We start from the raw sequence: 18,414 nt of genomic DNA, 5'->3' as shown, positions 1-18,414 counted from the left end.
TTGAGACCTATCTAACTACAAAGTAGAAGTATTTATTTCTTTATTCACTTAGAATCCCCATTAGTTATTATTGCAGTAACAATTATTCATCCTGGGGTCCATAGGTTTGTAGCCTCAACAAATGATATCACTACATTTTCTGAACTTTCCTTTTCATCCACAGTCACATTCTGTATTCCTGCTTAAATAAAGTTTGAGATTGAACAGGATCCTCTCTTCAGTGGTAATTAGTCCTGAAGGAGGCATATTTGTGGGTTAAAATGTTGTATGAATGTCAGAGTAGACTAAGGGGTGTCCTTAGATTCCTATTTCATGCTCTTATCTGTTTGACCTGTTGTTCTGCAGTGTCACTGTTCTGCTCCTGTTAACGCCACACCCGAGACCCTTAAACTATGGAGAAGCAAAAACCTGACGCTAGACTCCATAGAGTGGGATCAGCTCACCGTGCAGGTCTGACATATCCTATTTATCTGATGGTAATGTGTTGGACACCTCGCTCACCTTTCTTCTTCTCCTAGGACTGTGTGAGTCTTCGCGGTCAGTTTGTCGGATCAGCCTGCAGTCACAGCGGCCCCTACGTCCCAGATGTCCTCTTCTGGTCCGTCATCCTCTTCTTCACCACCTTCTTCCTCTCCTCCTTCCTCAAGCAGTTCAAGACCAAGAGATACTTCCCCACTAAGGTACGTACCGTCTGTCTCTCCGTCTGTCCATCTGTCTTGAGGAGAAACCTTTCAGTTGTTCATTCTGTTTCTGTAGGTTCGATCCACCATCAGTGACTTTGCCATCTTCCTCACCATTATGATCATGGTGTTGGTGGATTATCTAGTTGGAATTCCATCACCTAAACTCAATGTACCTGACCGCTTCAAGGTAAATCCACCTTCACAAACGCTTTAATGACAGTTAACTGTTGTACAAATATTATTAATTACAAACTAATATTTAACACATATATCTTATGAAAAAGTGAACATTTTTGTTCTAAAAACCTGATACAGAAATGAAAAGCGCATCGCTGTTTCGCTTTAGAAACAAAAACCACACAGGGCAGATATGACTGAAATAATAACTAAAACAGAAAAAGAAATTAAAAAGTCAGAAAAAATAATTCAGCTCAGGACTATGGCAGTTTACGTCTTTTCGATCAAAAAGTAAAGAGACAGAATATGTCTTGGAAGTTTTTCCTTGCCACTGTCTCCAAGAGCTTTGGTGTTATATAAATAAAACTGGATTGATTGAAACTGGATTAATATGGTGAAAGTGAAAAGTGTTGCTCTACATTAATCCTGCTACTCTTGTATGCTGTAGGATCTAAGTACAGTGGACTTCAAGGACAGTAATAGTGTTCTTTTTTTAGTCATGTTTTATAAATTGGTTACAAGAGCATTAGAAATGGTGCTTCTCACTTGTTTACATAACTGTCAGAATTAGGTATTTTTTTTGTGTTTTTCTGCCTGTATTTTGTAATTCGTAAAGGGGAATAAAGCAATGTCCAAAGCAGAACTAAATTCATGATTTTTATGATAACTGATGTTAATAGATAAAAAAATTTGATTCGAATGAATAACTAGAAGCACTCGAAGAGCACAGACCTCCGCCAAGGCTGATCAGTGGCCCCCCCCGTGGGCCCCCCCACCCCGATCACCACCAAAATTTAATCATTTCTTCCTTATCCCATTTCCAACAAACCCTGAAAATTTCATCCAAATCTGTCCATAACTTTTTGAGTTATGTTGCACACTAACGGACAGACAAACAAACAAACAGACAAACAAACAAACAAACCCTGGCAAAAACATAACCTCCTTGGCGGAGGTAATAAAAGTTAAGCACCTTGATGTTTTCAGTTCTTCACTTTCTTAAACCCAGAACTGTAGGACATTATTAAAAGAACAAAAACTATATTTGACATTCTGTAAGTTTCACATAAAGCAGATGGATATATTGATCAGCATGTCTTTTATTATTTTGTGTCCATAGCAAATGCAAATTTCCATAGCATGGAAATTATTTTATTAAAATAATAATAATGATGATAATTCCACATTTATGTGTGGAAGTGATGTCTTCTGAACTTGAAAAATCAGTACTTTTGCAGTAGACATAATAAATTACTCAACTCTTCTGTCAGTGGGAAAACTCAAACAAAATAAGCTAAGGTCAGGTGATGAGTAGCTTGTGAGATTTTGTTTGGGATCTGAGTGTATATGACATCTGATGGAGACGATTATCCCTTTTATGAGAAATGATGGCACAAAGAATCAACAAAATTAGTGGTTTATTATTTACTAAAGTGTCCTGCAGCAGTACAGTATAGGATGTATGATCACATTACATGGAACCATAACTGAGCCTGAGCATAACTGAGAACGTTGTAGGTCTTTGACACAATGTGGCCACTCAGTATATGGGTTTTTTGTTTGAATTTTGGTTACGTAACAGTGTCCTGCAGTCCATTGATTTTGAGTACATGGATATGTACAAGATTATGAAATGCTTAGCAGGAGCTAATTCATTATTAATTCATTGTAAAAGGGGATGCTAATTCTGCCATATATTATGATATATAATGAAACATAATATATTTTTGATGCCACCCTCTTAAAAACAAAACAGAAGGAGAATGAACTTTTGATCTCATTCATATTATTGTTATTTGTACTAGTAAGAATAATGGCAAATAGAAGCTAAATCAAAGGCTTGACCATTGTGTCTGTTTCAGGCAATGTTTTCAGAACTAAAGTGAAAATGACATAATCATTATTTTTTTATTTCAAAATCCACCAAAAAATGCATTACATTTTTGTAGAAGTCAACAGATATAACATTCATGAAGGACCTACTTTTACTTCTAACCCTCATGCTTTCATATGTAAGTTACTGAAGGTTTAATCCATTATAAAGTGTACTTGTGTTATTATGAAATGAATGCATCTCTGCGATGCCCAGTGCAGTTCTCTGAATGTTTCTTTTCAGAGTCACATTCAGAATACTTTATTAATTCCAGAGGAATGGTGTTTTCTAGTGATAAAAACCTAAATCAATTACTTTTAAATGTTCTGTTTGGGATGGTGAAGAAGAAGGAAAAAATAACATGATGCTCTTCATTCTGCCACTGACTAAACAGATTGTTTTTTTTCAGGCTGTAGGTTTAATATAGATACCTGTGTAAGCAAATGTTGTGTCTCTGTCATCTCAGCCTACATCCAACACTCTGGGTTGGCTCATCTCCCCTCTGGGAACAAACCCCTGGTGGACTCTGTTGGCTGCTGCTGTCCCTGCTCTGCTCTGCACCATCCTGATCTTCATGGACCAGCAGATCACCGCTGTCATCGTCAACCGGAAGGAAAACAAGCTGAAGGTAAGAACCACCAGAGGAGGTGCTGAACACATGGAGCACCAGATGATAAACTCCTCCTTCTCTGTGTGTTTTCCATTGCAGAAGAGCTGTGGCTATCACCTGGATCTGCTGGTGGTGGCTGTCATGTTGGGTATCTGTTCCATCATGGGGCTGCCGTGGTTCGTGGCGGCCACAGTGCTTTCCATCTCCCATGTCAACAGCCTGAAGGTGGAGTCAGGGTGTGCGGCACCCGGAGAGCAGCCCAAGTTCCTGGGAATCCGTGAGCAGAGAGTCACAGGGTTCATGATCTTCATCCTGATGGGCCTCTCCGTGTTCATGACCTCTGCCCTAAAGGTGAATTAAACATGTCACCTGAATGTCTGAGAGTTGTGTCGATCTGAGAGGGTCAGCTCTTTTCTACAGAAGATGACAAAACTGTGCTTTTAATTCTTTTTAAAGCCTTTATCTTTAGATCATCTCGACTAAATTTTAGCTTGTAACAGTTAATCACATACTCTACAACTGAATGATATAAAACATCCCTCCACTTTTATTCATATTCAATGTGACTTTTGACATTTCAATATAGATGGAAATGACAACATTTGGAAAAAAAGTTTTGTTTTGTTTTTTTTTTCGCTTGCTTGAGACTTATTTTTCCTATTTAGGAAAAAAATCTACTAACTATGCAAAAGGGAAGAGAAACACTATTTTCCAAATGAATTCTGATGGACCAAACATTTAACTCACTCATGGCATTTTCCCAGATATTCTAATGAAATGCAAAAACATATCAGGTATGAAAGTGCTTCCATTTTCATGTTTCTATGTTTTGACCTTTCATGGAAACGTAGATACCATCTACTATTTTTACATCTAATTAGAACTGTTTACTTTTTGTTTTTGACACAAACCTCATGTGAGTGAGAGTTTTCTTGGACACAGATACTTTTACTACAACATCCTGTGCATTTATCACCCACCAGAAAACTTTACTAGACTTCGTCAAAGATTTTTAAAGAACATTATTGCTTGGACTAGAAAAAATACATCTGATATCAACTCATGATATAAATAATGATTTTTGGTGGTATTAGAAAATGGTGATCTCCCAAACTGAACACTAAGATAAAGTAGGAAATACTGAAAAATGTATACATGTGGATTGGTTACTATCAAACATGAAGTAAATAATTAATGAATCTAGAAGTTAACATCAAACTAAAGGTAAAACAATTTTTAGGTTCAAGTTTTGTATATATATATATTTTTTTTTTACAATTTTCTTTCAAAATCAGTAATTCCAGGTGAGAAGCCATCAGACTCTAGAGGAGACAAGTTCTGCTGTTTTTTTTTCCTGAAATCTTCTATTGATCTGTCTATATAAAGTGTAAAAACTGTGTTGAACTAAGTGTGTAGAGAAGACAATGTCCCCAAAACCAAAGCAGAGGGAATACCAAACAAAAGGACAGGTTATCAAAAATACAAAAGTCCAGTAGTTTGTGTTTGCAAAGTTTTACTTTTGAGTTTTCACTGAGTTCTAGTCTTTCTCTTATTCATATGTGTGTTTTGTGTTTTGTATCGACACAAATGTGCTTCTATATCTCCTCATGTACTCAGTCATACAGTTTATCGATTATGTAATGTTTTTTCAGCATTGGTTTCAACAGTCTAAACTCTTTACTCCGCCTTGTGGCAAAAATAAAATACAACCCTATAAGTTGTGAAAAGATGCTTTATTTAGTCATTTACGCATGAACTGACAACATTACACTTCTGTCTCTTCTTCAGGTCCAAACTGTCACTGCAGTGTGTGTATTCTCTATATAATCTGTTGTTTTCATGTTTGTATTTGTTCTTCAGTTCATCCCGATGCCTGTTCTTTACGGAGTTTTCCTCTATATGGGTGTGTCCTCCCTCAAAGGCATTCAGGTCAGTGTCCATCTATCCATCTGTCTGTCCACATGTCCTTGAGCTTGTTTCTGATGTGTTTACTCTAATCTGATCCTGCAGCTGTTTGACCGGATCAAACTGTTCGGTATGCCGGCCAAACACCAGCCAGACCTGATCTACCTGCGCTACGTCCCTCTGTGGAAAGTCCACGTCTTCACGGCGGTGCAGCTGTCCTGCCTCATCGTCCTCTGGGTCATTAAAGTCTCAGCTGCTGCCGTCGTCTTCCCCATGATGGTGAGACATGAAGACACAGCTGGCGTGTAGCACAGTGTTATAGTGTTAACCTAATCCTTGCCGTTTTCTTCAGGTTCTGGCACTGGTCTTCATTCGGAAGCTTCTGGACTTCTTCTTCACCAAGAGAGAGCTGAGCTGGTTGGACGACCTGATCCCCGAGAGCAAGAAGAAGAAGGACGACGACAAGAAGAAAAAGGAAAAGGAGGTGAGACGCAAATGCTGACAAACCACAATGAAACGAAATGTTAACAAAAGTTAAAAATTAACAGTGAAAAGTTGTCATTGAGCAACTTTGTAGTCATACAGTGAATAAAGCAACATGAGATGAATTGAAACGGAATAAAATCACTTTGGTTTTGGTTGTGCTTCTGTATTTGGACATGACTAGCTGCTTTTCTTTTGACTATGGGCCATCAGCAATACTTTTAACTTTTTAATACTTTTATACACTGTATTTAATTTTTAATATGTTGTTATATATATATATATATATATATATATATATATACACAGTCTACTCTCGTTATACCGCCAACTTCCGTTCACGGCCAAATTGGCGGTATAGCGAAAATGGCGTTACAACGGGTTGCGTCCATAATGTGCATGTCTTTACTATATGATATCTATGCTGCCTCCGTTAACCCGTTCTAATTGCGTTTCTAAATAAATCTTGATTCTGTTATGTTGTAAGACAGGGATCGGCAACCTTTAACACTCAAAGAGCCATTTCGACTCGGTTTCCACGGAAAAGACAACACTGGGAGCTGCACCTCGGAGGTGCCACGGCGGCGCACCTCGGAGGTGCCGCGCCGCTGGCGGTATAACGGTCGGGAAATCAATGGTATAAATGTTGTTTGTGCATGGAACTGGGCTGGCGGATGGCGATAAGCGGAAATGGCGGTATAACGGCGGGCGGTTTAACGAGAGTAGACTGTATATATATATATATATATATATATATATATATATATATATATATATATATGCGTATTTTTGCACACATAGATTTTATAACCTGTGTATATATGCTCTGTTTTTATTGTTTCGTGCCTTCTTTTTTTGCATCATGGTGAACAGTACTCCAATTTCATTGTACCGTGTACTTGGTATGCCTGTGCAAAGACTAGAAAGTTGTCTTATCTTATCTCTTCAATGATCAAGACTTTCCCCCATTTTAGGGATTGAAAACAACCATTAAAAACTTGTCCAAACTGATCTTAGACTAACACTACTTATGACTGATTAAAAATGGATGAACATTTCAACACTCTAGACTCTGCTTTAGTCTTGTTGCTGAAATCGTGTGTTCTTTTTTCCCAGCATGCTCAGCGAATGCTCGAGGATGCAGATGATGAACCTCCATACAACAGAGGAAATGTCTTGAAGATCCCTATTAAAAACCTCAAGGGACGGTGAGTCAGAAATTCGAGAACACACTGATGTGAGGACAGATTGCAGCAGCTGTAACCAAGGTGTTGTGTTGTACTATGTTGTGTTGTTTTTGCAGTGTGGACCCGTCAGAGGTGAACATCTCAGATGAAATGGCCAAAAGTGGTATTTGGAAATCTGTCAACTCCGACAGCAGCAAGTCTCTAAAACGCAGCAGCAGGTAAACACATGGTCAAATCATTACTATTATACCCAAATTTGTTGATGTAAATGTAACTTTTTGTAAATATAGTTTAATCAACATGGTAATCAACAGCCTACTCAAATTAAAACAGATGAATTGAAATAATTTGCTGTGCTCTCCAGGACAGTAAGTACAAAAGATGAGAGAAAAACATGACATTGTTTCCTTGCTCTTTAGAGTTGCTTGTTCATGATGGTTCATGAGAAAAGCTCTACATTTTCTCCTACATCTTACAGGTCAAATGAATAGAATAATATGGACAAATAAATGACATAAAATATAATAAACCACCACAATTCAGCAGCATCCTACTCATTGCTTCTCAGGCCATTTTTTAGTGTAATTTTCTCTTGTCAACTTTTGTCTTTTTAAACTTTTTTGTAGTTTTAAGTTTTTTTACATCGTTCCCATCTTAAATTTTTTGTTTCCATCTCATTACGTCTTGTTTTTTTTGTTGTTTTTTTTGTGATACACACTGATAGATGCACTAAGGAAAATAAAGCAACAAGTCTGTTTTGAAATGGTAAGAAATAGAAAATCCAGATGTTTGGGTTAAAATGTAGGTAATAAAGTGAAAAGTTATCAGAAAAATGAATAAAGCTGATGATATGTTGTCTTCAGTCAGGAGAAGTTGCCCAGTATCCAGATTAATATAGAGAATGAGATGGCCGTCGAGTCGTGGATGCTGAGACATCGTTATGACACTTCACCACCACCACCAGAGGGAGCCATGTAAAGGACAAGGTGGGCGGAGCTTCTCTCTCTCCTCCCCGTCATCTCTGAGCTGAGGTTAAAGGTCACAGGAGGACCGTGCCTCACCTGGCCGCTGCACTGTAGGTTTTAATTTTCTCATCGTTTTATGGTGAAACACAGAGACTCTGTTGCCAGGAGTAAACATGGCCGCGACTCAGAAATGTCCTCTTCAGGTTTCTCTGGTTGGTCTGTATTCAGGCAGTTGGCCACTGCTGCGCCGTGATTGGTAAGGTGACTCTTCTTCTGTTGTCACTGTTTGTGCCTTTTGGACCTTTTTAACATGAACAATTTCAAATCATGATCTGCTTTGATGAAGCAGAGGCAACTCTTCACCTCCAACAAGACACAGGTTTATTTAATCTATCATGCTGATTTGTATATTAAGTTTTATGTGTGACTGTCAGTGTGTGTGTGTGTGTGCGTGTGTGTTAGTGCACGCATGCGTGTATGTGTGTGTGAGTGTGTGTCGTACTGCACCTCGTTGCCTGAAGCAGCTGAATGAATTCACAGCTGCTGCAAAAAGAGTTTCCAAATAAAATCAGTTTGGTGACGATCCCACTGAGTCTGATCTGACACTTTAATAAACGTATTAAATGGTCTGTTTATGGTCGCTGTGGTGACGCCAGCATGTGGTCATTCTGGTGAAAAGAAAACTTCATCTCACTGTGTACATACAAGAAAAAACTTAGAGAAATCACAAGATCTAAAACTCCTGCATTTTGTCGTTTTGTGTGTGCGTGTATGTGTGTCACCTTGTGAATTTTATGAGAAAATTATTACACACATCAGACAAAATAGAAACTAAAATGAGGCTGAAATGAGAGTCGTAGACCAGTAGAAGAGCTGTAATCTTCATGAAGGTTTTAAGAATCCTAAAGGGGTTATTGATATTCCAAACTCAACAGTAGTGGGACGTCTCATACTAGAACACTCTTAGGACCAAAACCACCAACGAATCAACACTATATATCCGGACTGTATCACTCACTGAATAAAATATAAAACTTATCGTTGTTGAAAATAACAGTCTTATAATCTTCACATGCTGCATCAGCTGATACTTTACATTATAGCTCTGTTAGCTTAGCTCTGTTTTTAGACACAAAACAGCCACAGTAAAACCACAAATCACCTCCATTTGGAATCATTTAAACCAGGTCAGAACTGTCACAGTTTAGTCTGAACCATGGATCAACAAACGGCAACTTAGCAAAGATAATAACATCCCATAATAACTTTATACTTTCATAAGCTCATAATCAACTCCCCTGTGTAGAAGAAACACTGTTATTCCATCATGAAACTCCATTGTTTTCATTAGTGCTGTGTTCTGGTGGTGCACTGTCATTTTTCTTTTACTCTAAATGTTGTTTCTTTATGGTTCTCATCCCATCTAGTCACTTTCTGTTGCTTTGGTCAAAGGTCCGTGGTATTAGTCTTCCTCACCCTGGGACACCTGCAGAGTGACTCACTACTCCCTCTAGTGGTCACATAAATCCACCAGTTTTTCGCTGGAAATAAATTCAGTCCATATCTCAACAATCCAATGCGTTGACGTCTTTGACAGAACTTCAGAATTGTTTATTCTTGACATTTTATTGATAATAGGTAAATAGGTATTGTTTTTGTATTTGTACATATGGCTCCTATAAACTTGTTCAACCCTTGGGGGAGATTGATTGAAAAGATAAAAAGGGAAAAAAAGAAAAAAAAAATCCACTCAGTTCACACAAACTTTATCATATGACATTAACAGTCAAATCTAATTTATTTTCAACACCAAATTCTTCAACTGGAAAATCACTACTGGTTAAATAAAATGTGCTTTTTTAAAAATTTAAATATGGTAGTGTTTAGAAAAGGATAATATATAATTGCAAGTTATTCATATGTATAAATAATACCAATAACAAGTCACCATGTAATAACGTGACAACACAGTGATGAAACCAGAGATGAGGGTGTGAAAAAACCCTGGACAAGAGCTGGATCTACTCAGCTGGTCTGGATTTTTTACAGGAGAGTGAACTTGAAGAGCAGCATCGACAGCAGCAGAGCGACGGACAGGTGAGCTGTTGATCCACCTGTAAACACACACAACATATTTAAGAAAATATATCTGTATGAAGTCTGAGATTCAAGAAAATGGCAATCTTTCACTTTATCGGCGTTAAAAAAAAAAAGAATCCTCATCTTGTCTTGACATTTCTTGATGGTGTGCTACTGTTCATTGCAGGAGAAGAAAAAAGATTTTAAAAATTCATAAAACATTTGAACTTTGACCTACTTTTTCCAAAATGAAATCACATGTATTCTGGTCACTGACCAATCTATAAACCCAATTTGGTATGAATTCAACCAATAGTTTTGCTGCTATAGTGTTAACAAACAAACCAAACCAAAACAATACCCCTTGCCTCCCCTTTGGGGGGCGGGGTAATAATGTATTTGTATTTCATCTACAACAGTGGTTCCCAACCTTTTTATGCTTGTGACCCCATTTTAACATCACAAATTTCTGGCCACCCCAGACATTCAAAACAGACATTTTGTTTTTTTGCTAAAACTTAATTAGTTTTTGATCATGTAATAGTTTGCTATACTATGTGGCAAATAAACCTTTATTTTAGACAACATTTAGTCCATATAATGTATATTATTATGGACGGAGGCAGAAAAGCCAGGTGTAGATTACTGCACAAAGTGAGAATTTGATTTTCCTTGGTCAGGATATGTACAGTCAGTCCAGCTTGGATTTACAAGGCTGACATTAATACTGAACAAACAAGAACTCAAACTATGAATTATGAAAGAGCTGCAGCATCTGAAACTGACCACAATGAACATTTGAAAGATAAACAGTACCACAGTGCTTCAGTTTCAGCTTCGGTTTGTCATGTCTTTTATGTATTGTGATTGTCTCTCTCAACTCAACATATATTTTTTATTATTATTTTTATCAATGACTAGAAATTTCAGGTGACTCCATTTGAATTTCAGGTGACCCCACATGGGGTCCAGACCCCAAGGTTGAAAAACACTGATCTACTCCATCTCTTCCCATCTGTGCTCTAGGTGGTAACGGCTCCCTCTAGTGCAGGGGTGTCAAACTCATTTTAGCACAGGGGCCACATTAAGCCCAAATTGATCTCCAGTGGGCCGGACCAGTAAAACAACAGCATAGTAACTTGTAAATAATGATGACTCCAAATTTTTCTCTGTGTTTTAGTACGATCAAAATTAAATTATGAAAATATGTACATTTACAAACTATCCAAACAAAAATGATGTGAATAACCTGAAAAAAATGAGCTTTCTTGAGAAAAATAAGTGCAATTTTAACAATATTACACCTCAACTTACCACTTAGACATGCATATTATGGATTGGATCTACAAAAGCACAAATCAATTTAATAACAGGAAGTATAATGTTAAAATTTACTTCACAAAATTTCAGGTTTTCACATTTTATTGTTAAAGGATAGTTTGTAAATGTTAATATTTTCATACTTTAATGTAGTTTTTACACTAAAAGAGAAAAACATGGAGTTGTCATTTTTATAGGGTAATGTAATATTATGTTTTTCACAAGAAAACTAAGAAAATTTGGAGTCATATAGGTTATTAGGCTATTATTTTAGTTGAGATCACATTGTCCAGTGTGTGAAACTGAACTAAAACGAGTTGACATCCTTGATTGTTAATATCTGAATTGTAATTTTGCAAATCATTTATCCCACGGGCCGGACTGGAAACTTTTGGCGGGCCGGTTTTGGCCCCGGGCCGCATGTTTGGACGACCCTGCTCTAGTGAAATCCTGCAGTAAGACAAGTAGTACATATGAAGCTGTCTACACTAATATTTGATTAGAAAGAAAGTTAGCATTTGTAGCTCCCATCACAGTGGACATGGACTTTTTCCCTCAGGTTACAAATGTGTCCTGGTGTCCTACAGAAAGTGATTATTTTAAATCCATTACCTTATCAGTGAATGAAGCCTAACTCACCACTGCGTGTTAACATGGCCTCGGTCACTGCCAGTGACCCGTTGTGTGGTTCGGGTGGATCTGCAGCAGTTCACACATCAGAGGGTAGATGTGGATGCTGTCAACGGCTCCGACAGGTAGTTCTTCTTGAAGTCGGGTCCGAAGGCCCTGAAGATGGTTTTCATATCCATCCATCCGTGTTGATAACCGTGATCTCCTTTGTTAACGTAGACTATGAACCTCTGGTAGAAAACAAAAACACAGATGAATCATATAAAGTCAAGCCCTTTGTTCATATCAGTGGTCATCTATTCTGTTACAATGTTCTCATATCATGTTATTGAGTATCCATGGTTAACAGATCAGCTGGAATCTAACAGGATTATTTCAGTCAAATTGAAGAGGTTTCTACTATTGAGATCAGTTTGATCATGATTTTTAGGTTTTCAGATCCTGATATCGGTCTAGAATAACGGTGCATTTCCTCTGTTCAAGTCCACTCGGAGACTTTTTGATTCTGTCTTTATTATTCAGTAAAACTCTCTAGAACTGGGGTGTTAAACATATGGCCAGTCAAAGGATCCAGTCTGGCCCACAGGATGAGTTTGTGAAATGCAGAAAATTACACTGAGGATATTAACATTCAAGGGTGTCAAACTCATTGTAGTTCAGGGGCCACATACAGCCTAATGTGACAATACCCAATAAATGATAACTCCAAAATTTTCTCCTTTTTTTGTTTTACTTTGAAAAAATGAAAATGAAAATAACTACATTTACAAATTATCCTTTCATAAATAATGTGCATAATCTAAACAACCATCAACAACCTGATATTCCTTAAGAAAAATATGTAGAATTTTAACAATGCTCTGCCTGTTCCTAAATGTTTTGTGTCTGTAGATCCACTGTGATCTGTCAGTTGTAATACACGAGTAAATGAGAAGCTGACATAATATTGTTAAAATTGCACTTATTTTCTTAGATTTTTCAGGTTGTTCCTGCTATTCATATTTTTTTTAAAGGACAGTTTGAAGATGTGAACATTTTCATCATGTAATTGTACTTTTTCACACTAAAACACAGAGAAAAGTTTGGAGTTGACATTATTTATAGGTTATGTCATTTTTATTTTTTTTTTTCAGATCACATTGTTTGTTTTTGCATGTGGCCCCTGAACTAAATAAGTTTGACACCCCAGTCTAGAATTACCAAGAATTTCTTCTGTCAAGTCCATTTGAGGACCTTTTCATTCCTTCTTATTGTTTTTATTGATCAGTAAAACTCTGTAGAAATAGATACTAACAGAATTCAGGTTTGAATCCCAAATCTGCGACGAGCACCATGGGAGGCAGTCTGGTGCTCTTGGCCAGATGGAAGCTCTCAGGGATCTCGTGTTTCTTGTAGACTGTCATGTTCGGTACTTTGGACAGTGCGTCAAAAACCTCCTGATCCTTCCCCGGCCTGGGCGTCAGGATCCCAAACCCGCCGTAGTCCAGGATCTCGAAGCTGGCCAGCTTCAGTAGGTTCAGGTACTTGTTGAGGATGATCTCGTCCACCTGCGGCCTCTTCTTCACAGTCGTCATCCCGTGGTCCGAGGTGATGATGACGTTCAGTTTGTCGGTCAGGTGATATCTGCCGATGGCCTCCCTCAGGTACCCGATGGTGCGGTCGATCTGTCTGATGATCTTCTTCCGGTCTGGGTGGTCCGGGCCCTTAGCGTGGCCCACGTTGTCCGGTTCACCGTAGTACAGCGTCACCAGATCGAAGTCCTCCTCAGAGAACCAGCCCAGCACTGTGTCGATGTTCTGACGCCACTCGGTCTCATTGTCGTCCGGGTGACCTCGCTCCTCCACCAGCGCTCTGTTGACCGGCTGACCACTGTAGCTGGCTCCGCCTCCAGGGAAATAAAATGAAGCGGTCTTCAAACCCTGAAACAAACAAAAAAAAATGAAGAGAAACATTACACACACATATTTACAAGTCTAGTGTAAGATTTGAAGGGGTTGAGGAGAATCGAGGGGCACAAATGTAAACTAATATTCTGAATTTTATTTTCATTAATGCATAATCACATGAAAATATTTTCTTTTTTTCTTCTTTTACACATTTTATATCAGGTCTCTTAATATTTAGATGTGAACCAAAGTCAATATCTGAGTTTAAAAAAGAGCAGAATAGACAAAGCAAACACTGATTCTAACAGTGACGTTCGGCTTTATTTGTGGCCACTGTGATGGAGGGTGAAGTGGAGACTCAGTGGCTGTAATCTGCAGTTTCACCACTAGATGTCACTAATATAACATATTCAACCTTTAAGTATTTAAGAAGAAATAGAGCAGATTTGGAGAAATGTTCAAGGGGTGTAAAAAAAAAAAAAATCACGTTCATCATTAATTTGTTTGGAAACTCACTTGATTCTGATTAGATTGGACTCACATGGTTCTGGTCCTTGACTGACCTAGTTCTGATCGGACTGGGCTCATCTGGTTCTGATCATGACTCATCTGGTTCTGATCAATGTTCTTACCTGGTTCTGATCAGACTGGACTTTCCTTGTTTTGATCCATTACCCACCCAGTTCCAACCTCACTCATCTAATTCGGATCCATGACTCGTCTGGTTCTGATCCATGACTCACTAGGTTTCTGATCCTTGACTCACCTAGGTTTGATTCTTGACTCACCTGGTTCTGATCCTTGACTCACTTTGGTCGGGTTCTTGACTCACCTAGGTCTGATTCTTGACTCACCTGGTTCTGATCCTTGACTCACCTAGGTCTGATTCTTGACTCACCTGGTTCTGATTCTTGACCACCTAGGTCCAATCCTTGACTCACCTAGGTCTGGTTCTTGACTCACCTGTTCTGATTCTTGACTCACCTGGTTCTGATTCTTGACTCACCTAGGTCTGATTCTTGACTCACCTGGTTCTGATCCTTGACTCACCTAGGTCTGATTCTTGACTCACCTGGTTTCTGATTCTTGACTCACCTAGGTCTGATTCTTGACTCACCTGGTTCTGATTCTTGACTCGCCTAGGTCTGATTCTTGACTCACCTGGTTCTGAGCTGTGATCCACAACGGCAGGACCCCATTGTCCCACCATTCGGACCGTTTCAGTGTTTCTTTATGACCCACTTTCTGGTTGGTCGTGGTGTTAAACATCATGTTGTGGACGACTTCGTGATCCTCCACCCACCGGCCTGCGCACAGGAAGTAAGACAGAACAGATGACCTTTCAAAATAAGACTTCTTAACATTTAGTGACAATGTTCAAACACAATCATTTTACATAGTTTAAGACTTTTAAGGTTTAACACATTTCCAAATACTTGTATCTTCAACAGGATTTTACCAGGATCTTCATGAATATGAGCCCAGATTTTACACTTCAGGTTCACAGGTCTGATATTTTTTCATTTTTATGCAGCTTTGTTTGCAAGTATGTGTGATGTTCATTTGTCAGTTTACGTCTGTGTGACTTTTTAGTTCCTATTCATGTCTCGTATTCACAAATGTTGATCATCCAAGTTGTTGTTTGTATTGGTTTTTCATTGTACGATGGTTCATTAGTCTAAAATTTATCCTATTCCATGTGGATTAGGTGGTAAAGTGTGTTTATTTAGCTTTGTGTTCATGTACATACTGAGATAGTTTAACCCTCCAGTATCCCATCCAGCAAGGCCCTTACTAAGCACCAAGTGTGCCGTTTTGGCACACTTGTGGAATATGTCAAAAAAATTTCATACAGTATGTTTTTAATTCTTTTACACTTTTTTCTATTTCATCAACTTGAGCCATAAATAAAAACACCAAATACTAAATAATTGTCACATTTTTTAACCCTTTAAATGCCGTGTTTGTATTGTAAACAAACCTTTTTTTTTTTCATGCAAAAAAACACAAAAAAATATTTTTTTTTTTTCAATATACTACAAAAAAGGTGGCTCATATATTATTTGATTTTTGCAGCCTGGCATATGTCAATGATTAACAGCAACATTGGTTAATTTGCATTATCATTTTTGGCGCTAGGTCAAATGTTAAAAAATACTAGCATCTGTCACCAAGTGTACGAAAAATGCACACCTATAAAATCAAACAATTAAATATTATACATTGATTTATTTTTCTGCTCTAATTTGATTTCATTTTTGTAAATCATGGTCAGCCCTAATCAAACATATCAAATGGAAGAAATAGTGCGTTTTAGGCACACTTGGGAGACAGATGCTAGTCACATAATTTTCTTTTGTTTACAATGTGCAAATTTTAGTTGGTGGCCAGAATTTTAAAGATCATGCAAAAATGAACAACTTTTGAATTCTAACCTTATTTAAATTGTGAAAAATAATATGAAGTTTTTTAACACAAAGTGCAAAGTGTGCCTAAAAGGCGCACCCGGACACCAGAGGGTTAAAGCCCAGTGTAATCTGTAATAATGGGGGTCTGTCCGTTACAGAAATGGACATGTTATAAATCTATTATGATAATACTGAGTACTCAACACCCTGCACCTGTTGCCCTTTTGCATTAGTTTCATGAACTGGCCATAAAAACAAATGATTTTTACAACTGAATTACACAAACCCACTGCACAGTTACACAAGACAAAGCAGACATTAAGAGGCCTAGTAATAAAGTATTTTATTACATCATTTGTTTTTTTTTATGTTTGTATTTCTTTTCCTTCTTCCTTTTTGTGTCTGGGCTGCCTTAACGCTTAAGGAGTAATAATTAGAAAAACTATTTATTAGGTACAACAGATGTACTAATACAAGAAATAAAAATAACCATGCACTTTTGAGGAATGTTTATGTCTAACAGTACATGGTTACCACTAAATAAAAGATATACTCCTAAGTCAATGGCTTATTGCAAATAAATGACAACTTTTTAAAAAACATTTTTCAAACCATTTTCATGGTATATACACTAAAATATGTACTATAAAATGTGTACATTAATCCAGTTGTATGTATATTTTATAATTCCCTCTGAATAAAGATGATCATAGCACTGATATATGAAATTATGAAAGATTGTGATACATAGGTATGTCGAATGATGGAAAAAATGTAATGAATTGTTCTGTTCATTATTTTATACAACATGTTTATTATATATTTTCTAATTTTGTACTATTTCTAATACTACTAATTATTTCTTTTACAAGAAATACAACTTTACTATTTTAGAAAAGCGGGTTTTACAGTTTATTGAAGGAAACCAACTCAATTGCTTATAACATTGAAAATTTTTTCTTTTTTTTGCAACCTCTTCAACGTATAACAATGTTTGACCTCTCACTCATAATTTACATAACATACTCATACATTTGTTTTAGAACTCCTAAAATATCCTGATTGTAAAAAGGGTGTCTTGAACATGTGGTAATGCTTAAAGCAGTGTTGTAGACCAAAACTGACCCGCCAGAGGGTCCAATCCAGCCCATGAGATGAATTTGTAAAGTGCAAATATTACAGTGAACACGTTAACGGTCAAGGATGTCCAACTCATTTTAGTTCAGCGGCCACATACAGACCAATGTGGTCTCAAGTGGGTCAGACCAGTAAAATAACATAATAATCAGTAAATAATGGCAACTCCAAACTCTAAAATTCCTTTTGTTTATGTTATCCAAATTTGTTTTGTGAAAGGATAATTTGCACATGTAAACATTTTTGTAATTTAATTTGACTATTTTATCATAAAACAAAGAGAAAAATTTGGAGTTCTCATTATTTATTGGCTATTCTATAATTTTCTTTGTCCGATCCACTTGGTCAAACTTGATCAAATTTGGGATGTGTGTGATCCCTGAACTAAAACTGTTTGACATCCCTGGTCTTAAAGAAATATCTGATTTGTACATGACATTTGTGAGAGTTGTGTTTGCATCCATGCAGAATAAATCATAGGTTTTTGACTGAACTATATGACATACTTTTAGAGATGTGTGCTTTTGTCAAATTCATGACTCGAGAAGGTGTGACTGTTGAAACAACAGTTTCAGTATAAAATTTCAATCAACTCTTTCTCTAAACTCTTTTTCATGTGTAATGTGAAGTAAAAAAACTCCTACTCGGTATTAGAACTCTACAGTGTGTTTTACCTGTGATGGTGGTGAAGTGTGACGGAGACGTCATGGTCAGCATTGGAGGTGTGATGTACTTGGCCTTGACCCCGTCCAGAACCAGCTGGTCCAGGTTCGGCGTGTCCACATCCTGGTCGTAGTCCCATCTGAAGCCATCGAAGGAGATAAGCAGCAGCTTATTCCCCTCCGCTGCCTTGCTCATGGGCTTTCCGGCAGCACAGAGCGCTGCAGCAGTGACCAGGAGTAGCTCCAGCCTCATGTTGATTCTGACAGAGACTGAGTGCAGTTCAGCAGGACTTCACCTGGGCTTGGGCCACTCTGTGTCACCTGGAGTCCCACCCTGGTTTAATATGTAACCCCAGTTCTCTGATACAGATCTGCTGACCCTGCCGCACAGAGACCTTCAACTGGAAGC

General features: G+C 37.7%; 2 protein-coding genes across 2 annotated transcripts in view; one reads left to right on the top strand and one right to left on the bottom strand.

Annotated features, from left to right (window-relative positions):
• The window catches only part of slc4a7 (solute carrier family 4 member 7), a 41,660-nt gene extending 33,192 nt beyond the window's left edge, over positions 1 to 8,468 (top strand). The window contains 12 exon segments of the mRNA XM_030157880.1: positions 346 to 450; positions 519 to 680; positions 757 to 870; positions 3,200 to 3,361; positions 3,443 to 3,694; positions 5,204 to 5,272; positions 5,354 to 5,527; positions 5,601 to 5,732; positions 6,848 to 6,939; positions 7,035 to 7,136; positions 7,782 to 7,822; positions 7,825 to 8,468. Coding sequence (XP_030013740.1) covers positions 346 to 450; positions 519 to 680; positions 757 to 870; positions 3,200 to 3,361; positions 3,443 to 3,694; positions 5,204 to 5,272; positions 5,354 to 5,527; positions 5,601 to 5,732; positions 6,848 to 6,939; positions 7,035 to 7,136; positions 7,782 to 7,822; positions 7,825 to 7,862 — 1,443 coding nt within the window. The 3' untranslated portion in view covers positions 7,863 to 8,468.
• Positions 8,469 to 9,173: 705 nt separating this feature from the next.
• On the bottom strand, positions 9,174 to 18,290 carry LOC115435436 (ectonucleotide pyrophosphatase/phosphodiesterase family member 7). Its single transcript, XM_075353516.1, is given in 8 exon segments — positions 9,174 to 9,997; positions 11,922 to 11,978; positions 11,981 to 12,025; positions 12,028 to 12,142; positions 13,207 to 13,218; positions 13,220 to 13,831; positions 14,960 to 15,105; positions 18,018 to 18,290. Coding segments are annotated over 8 exon segments (1,299 nt in total). The 5' UTR covers positions 18,259 to 18,290; the 3' UTR covers positions 9,174 to 9,926.
• Positions 18,291 to 18,414: the final 124 nt, after the last annotated feature.

The sequence above is a fragment of the Sphaeramia orbicularis genome, chromosome 16, assembly GCF_902148855.1.
Source record: "Sphaeramia orbicularis chromosome 16, fSphaOr1.1, whole genome shotgun sequence".
In the NCBI taxonomy this organism is placed as follows: Eukaryota; Metazoa; Chordata; class Actinopteri; order Kurtiformes; family Apogonidae; genus Sphaeramia; species Sphaeramia orbicularis.
Note: the sequence above shows the minus strand (reverse complement) of the source record. Positions and strands in the feature narration are given on the sequence as shown.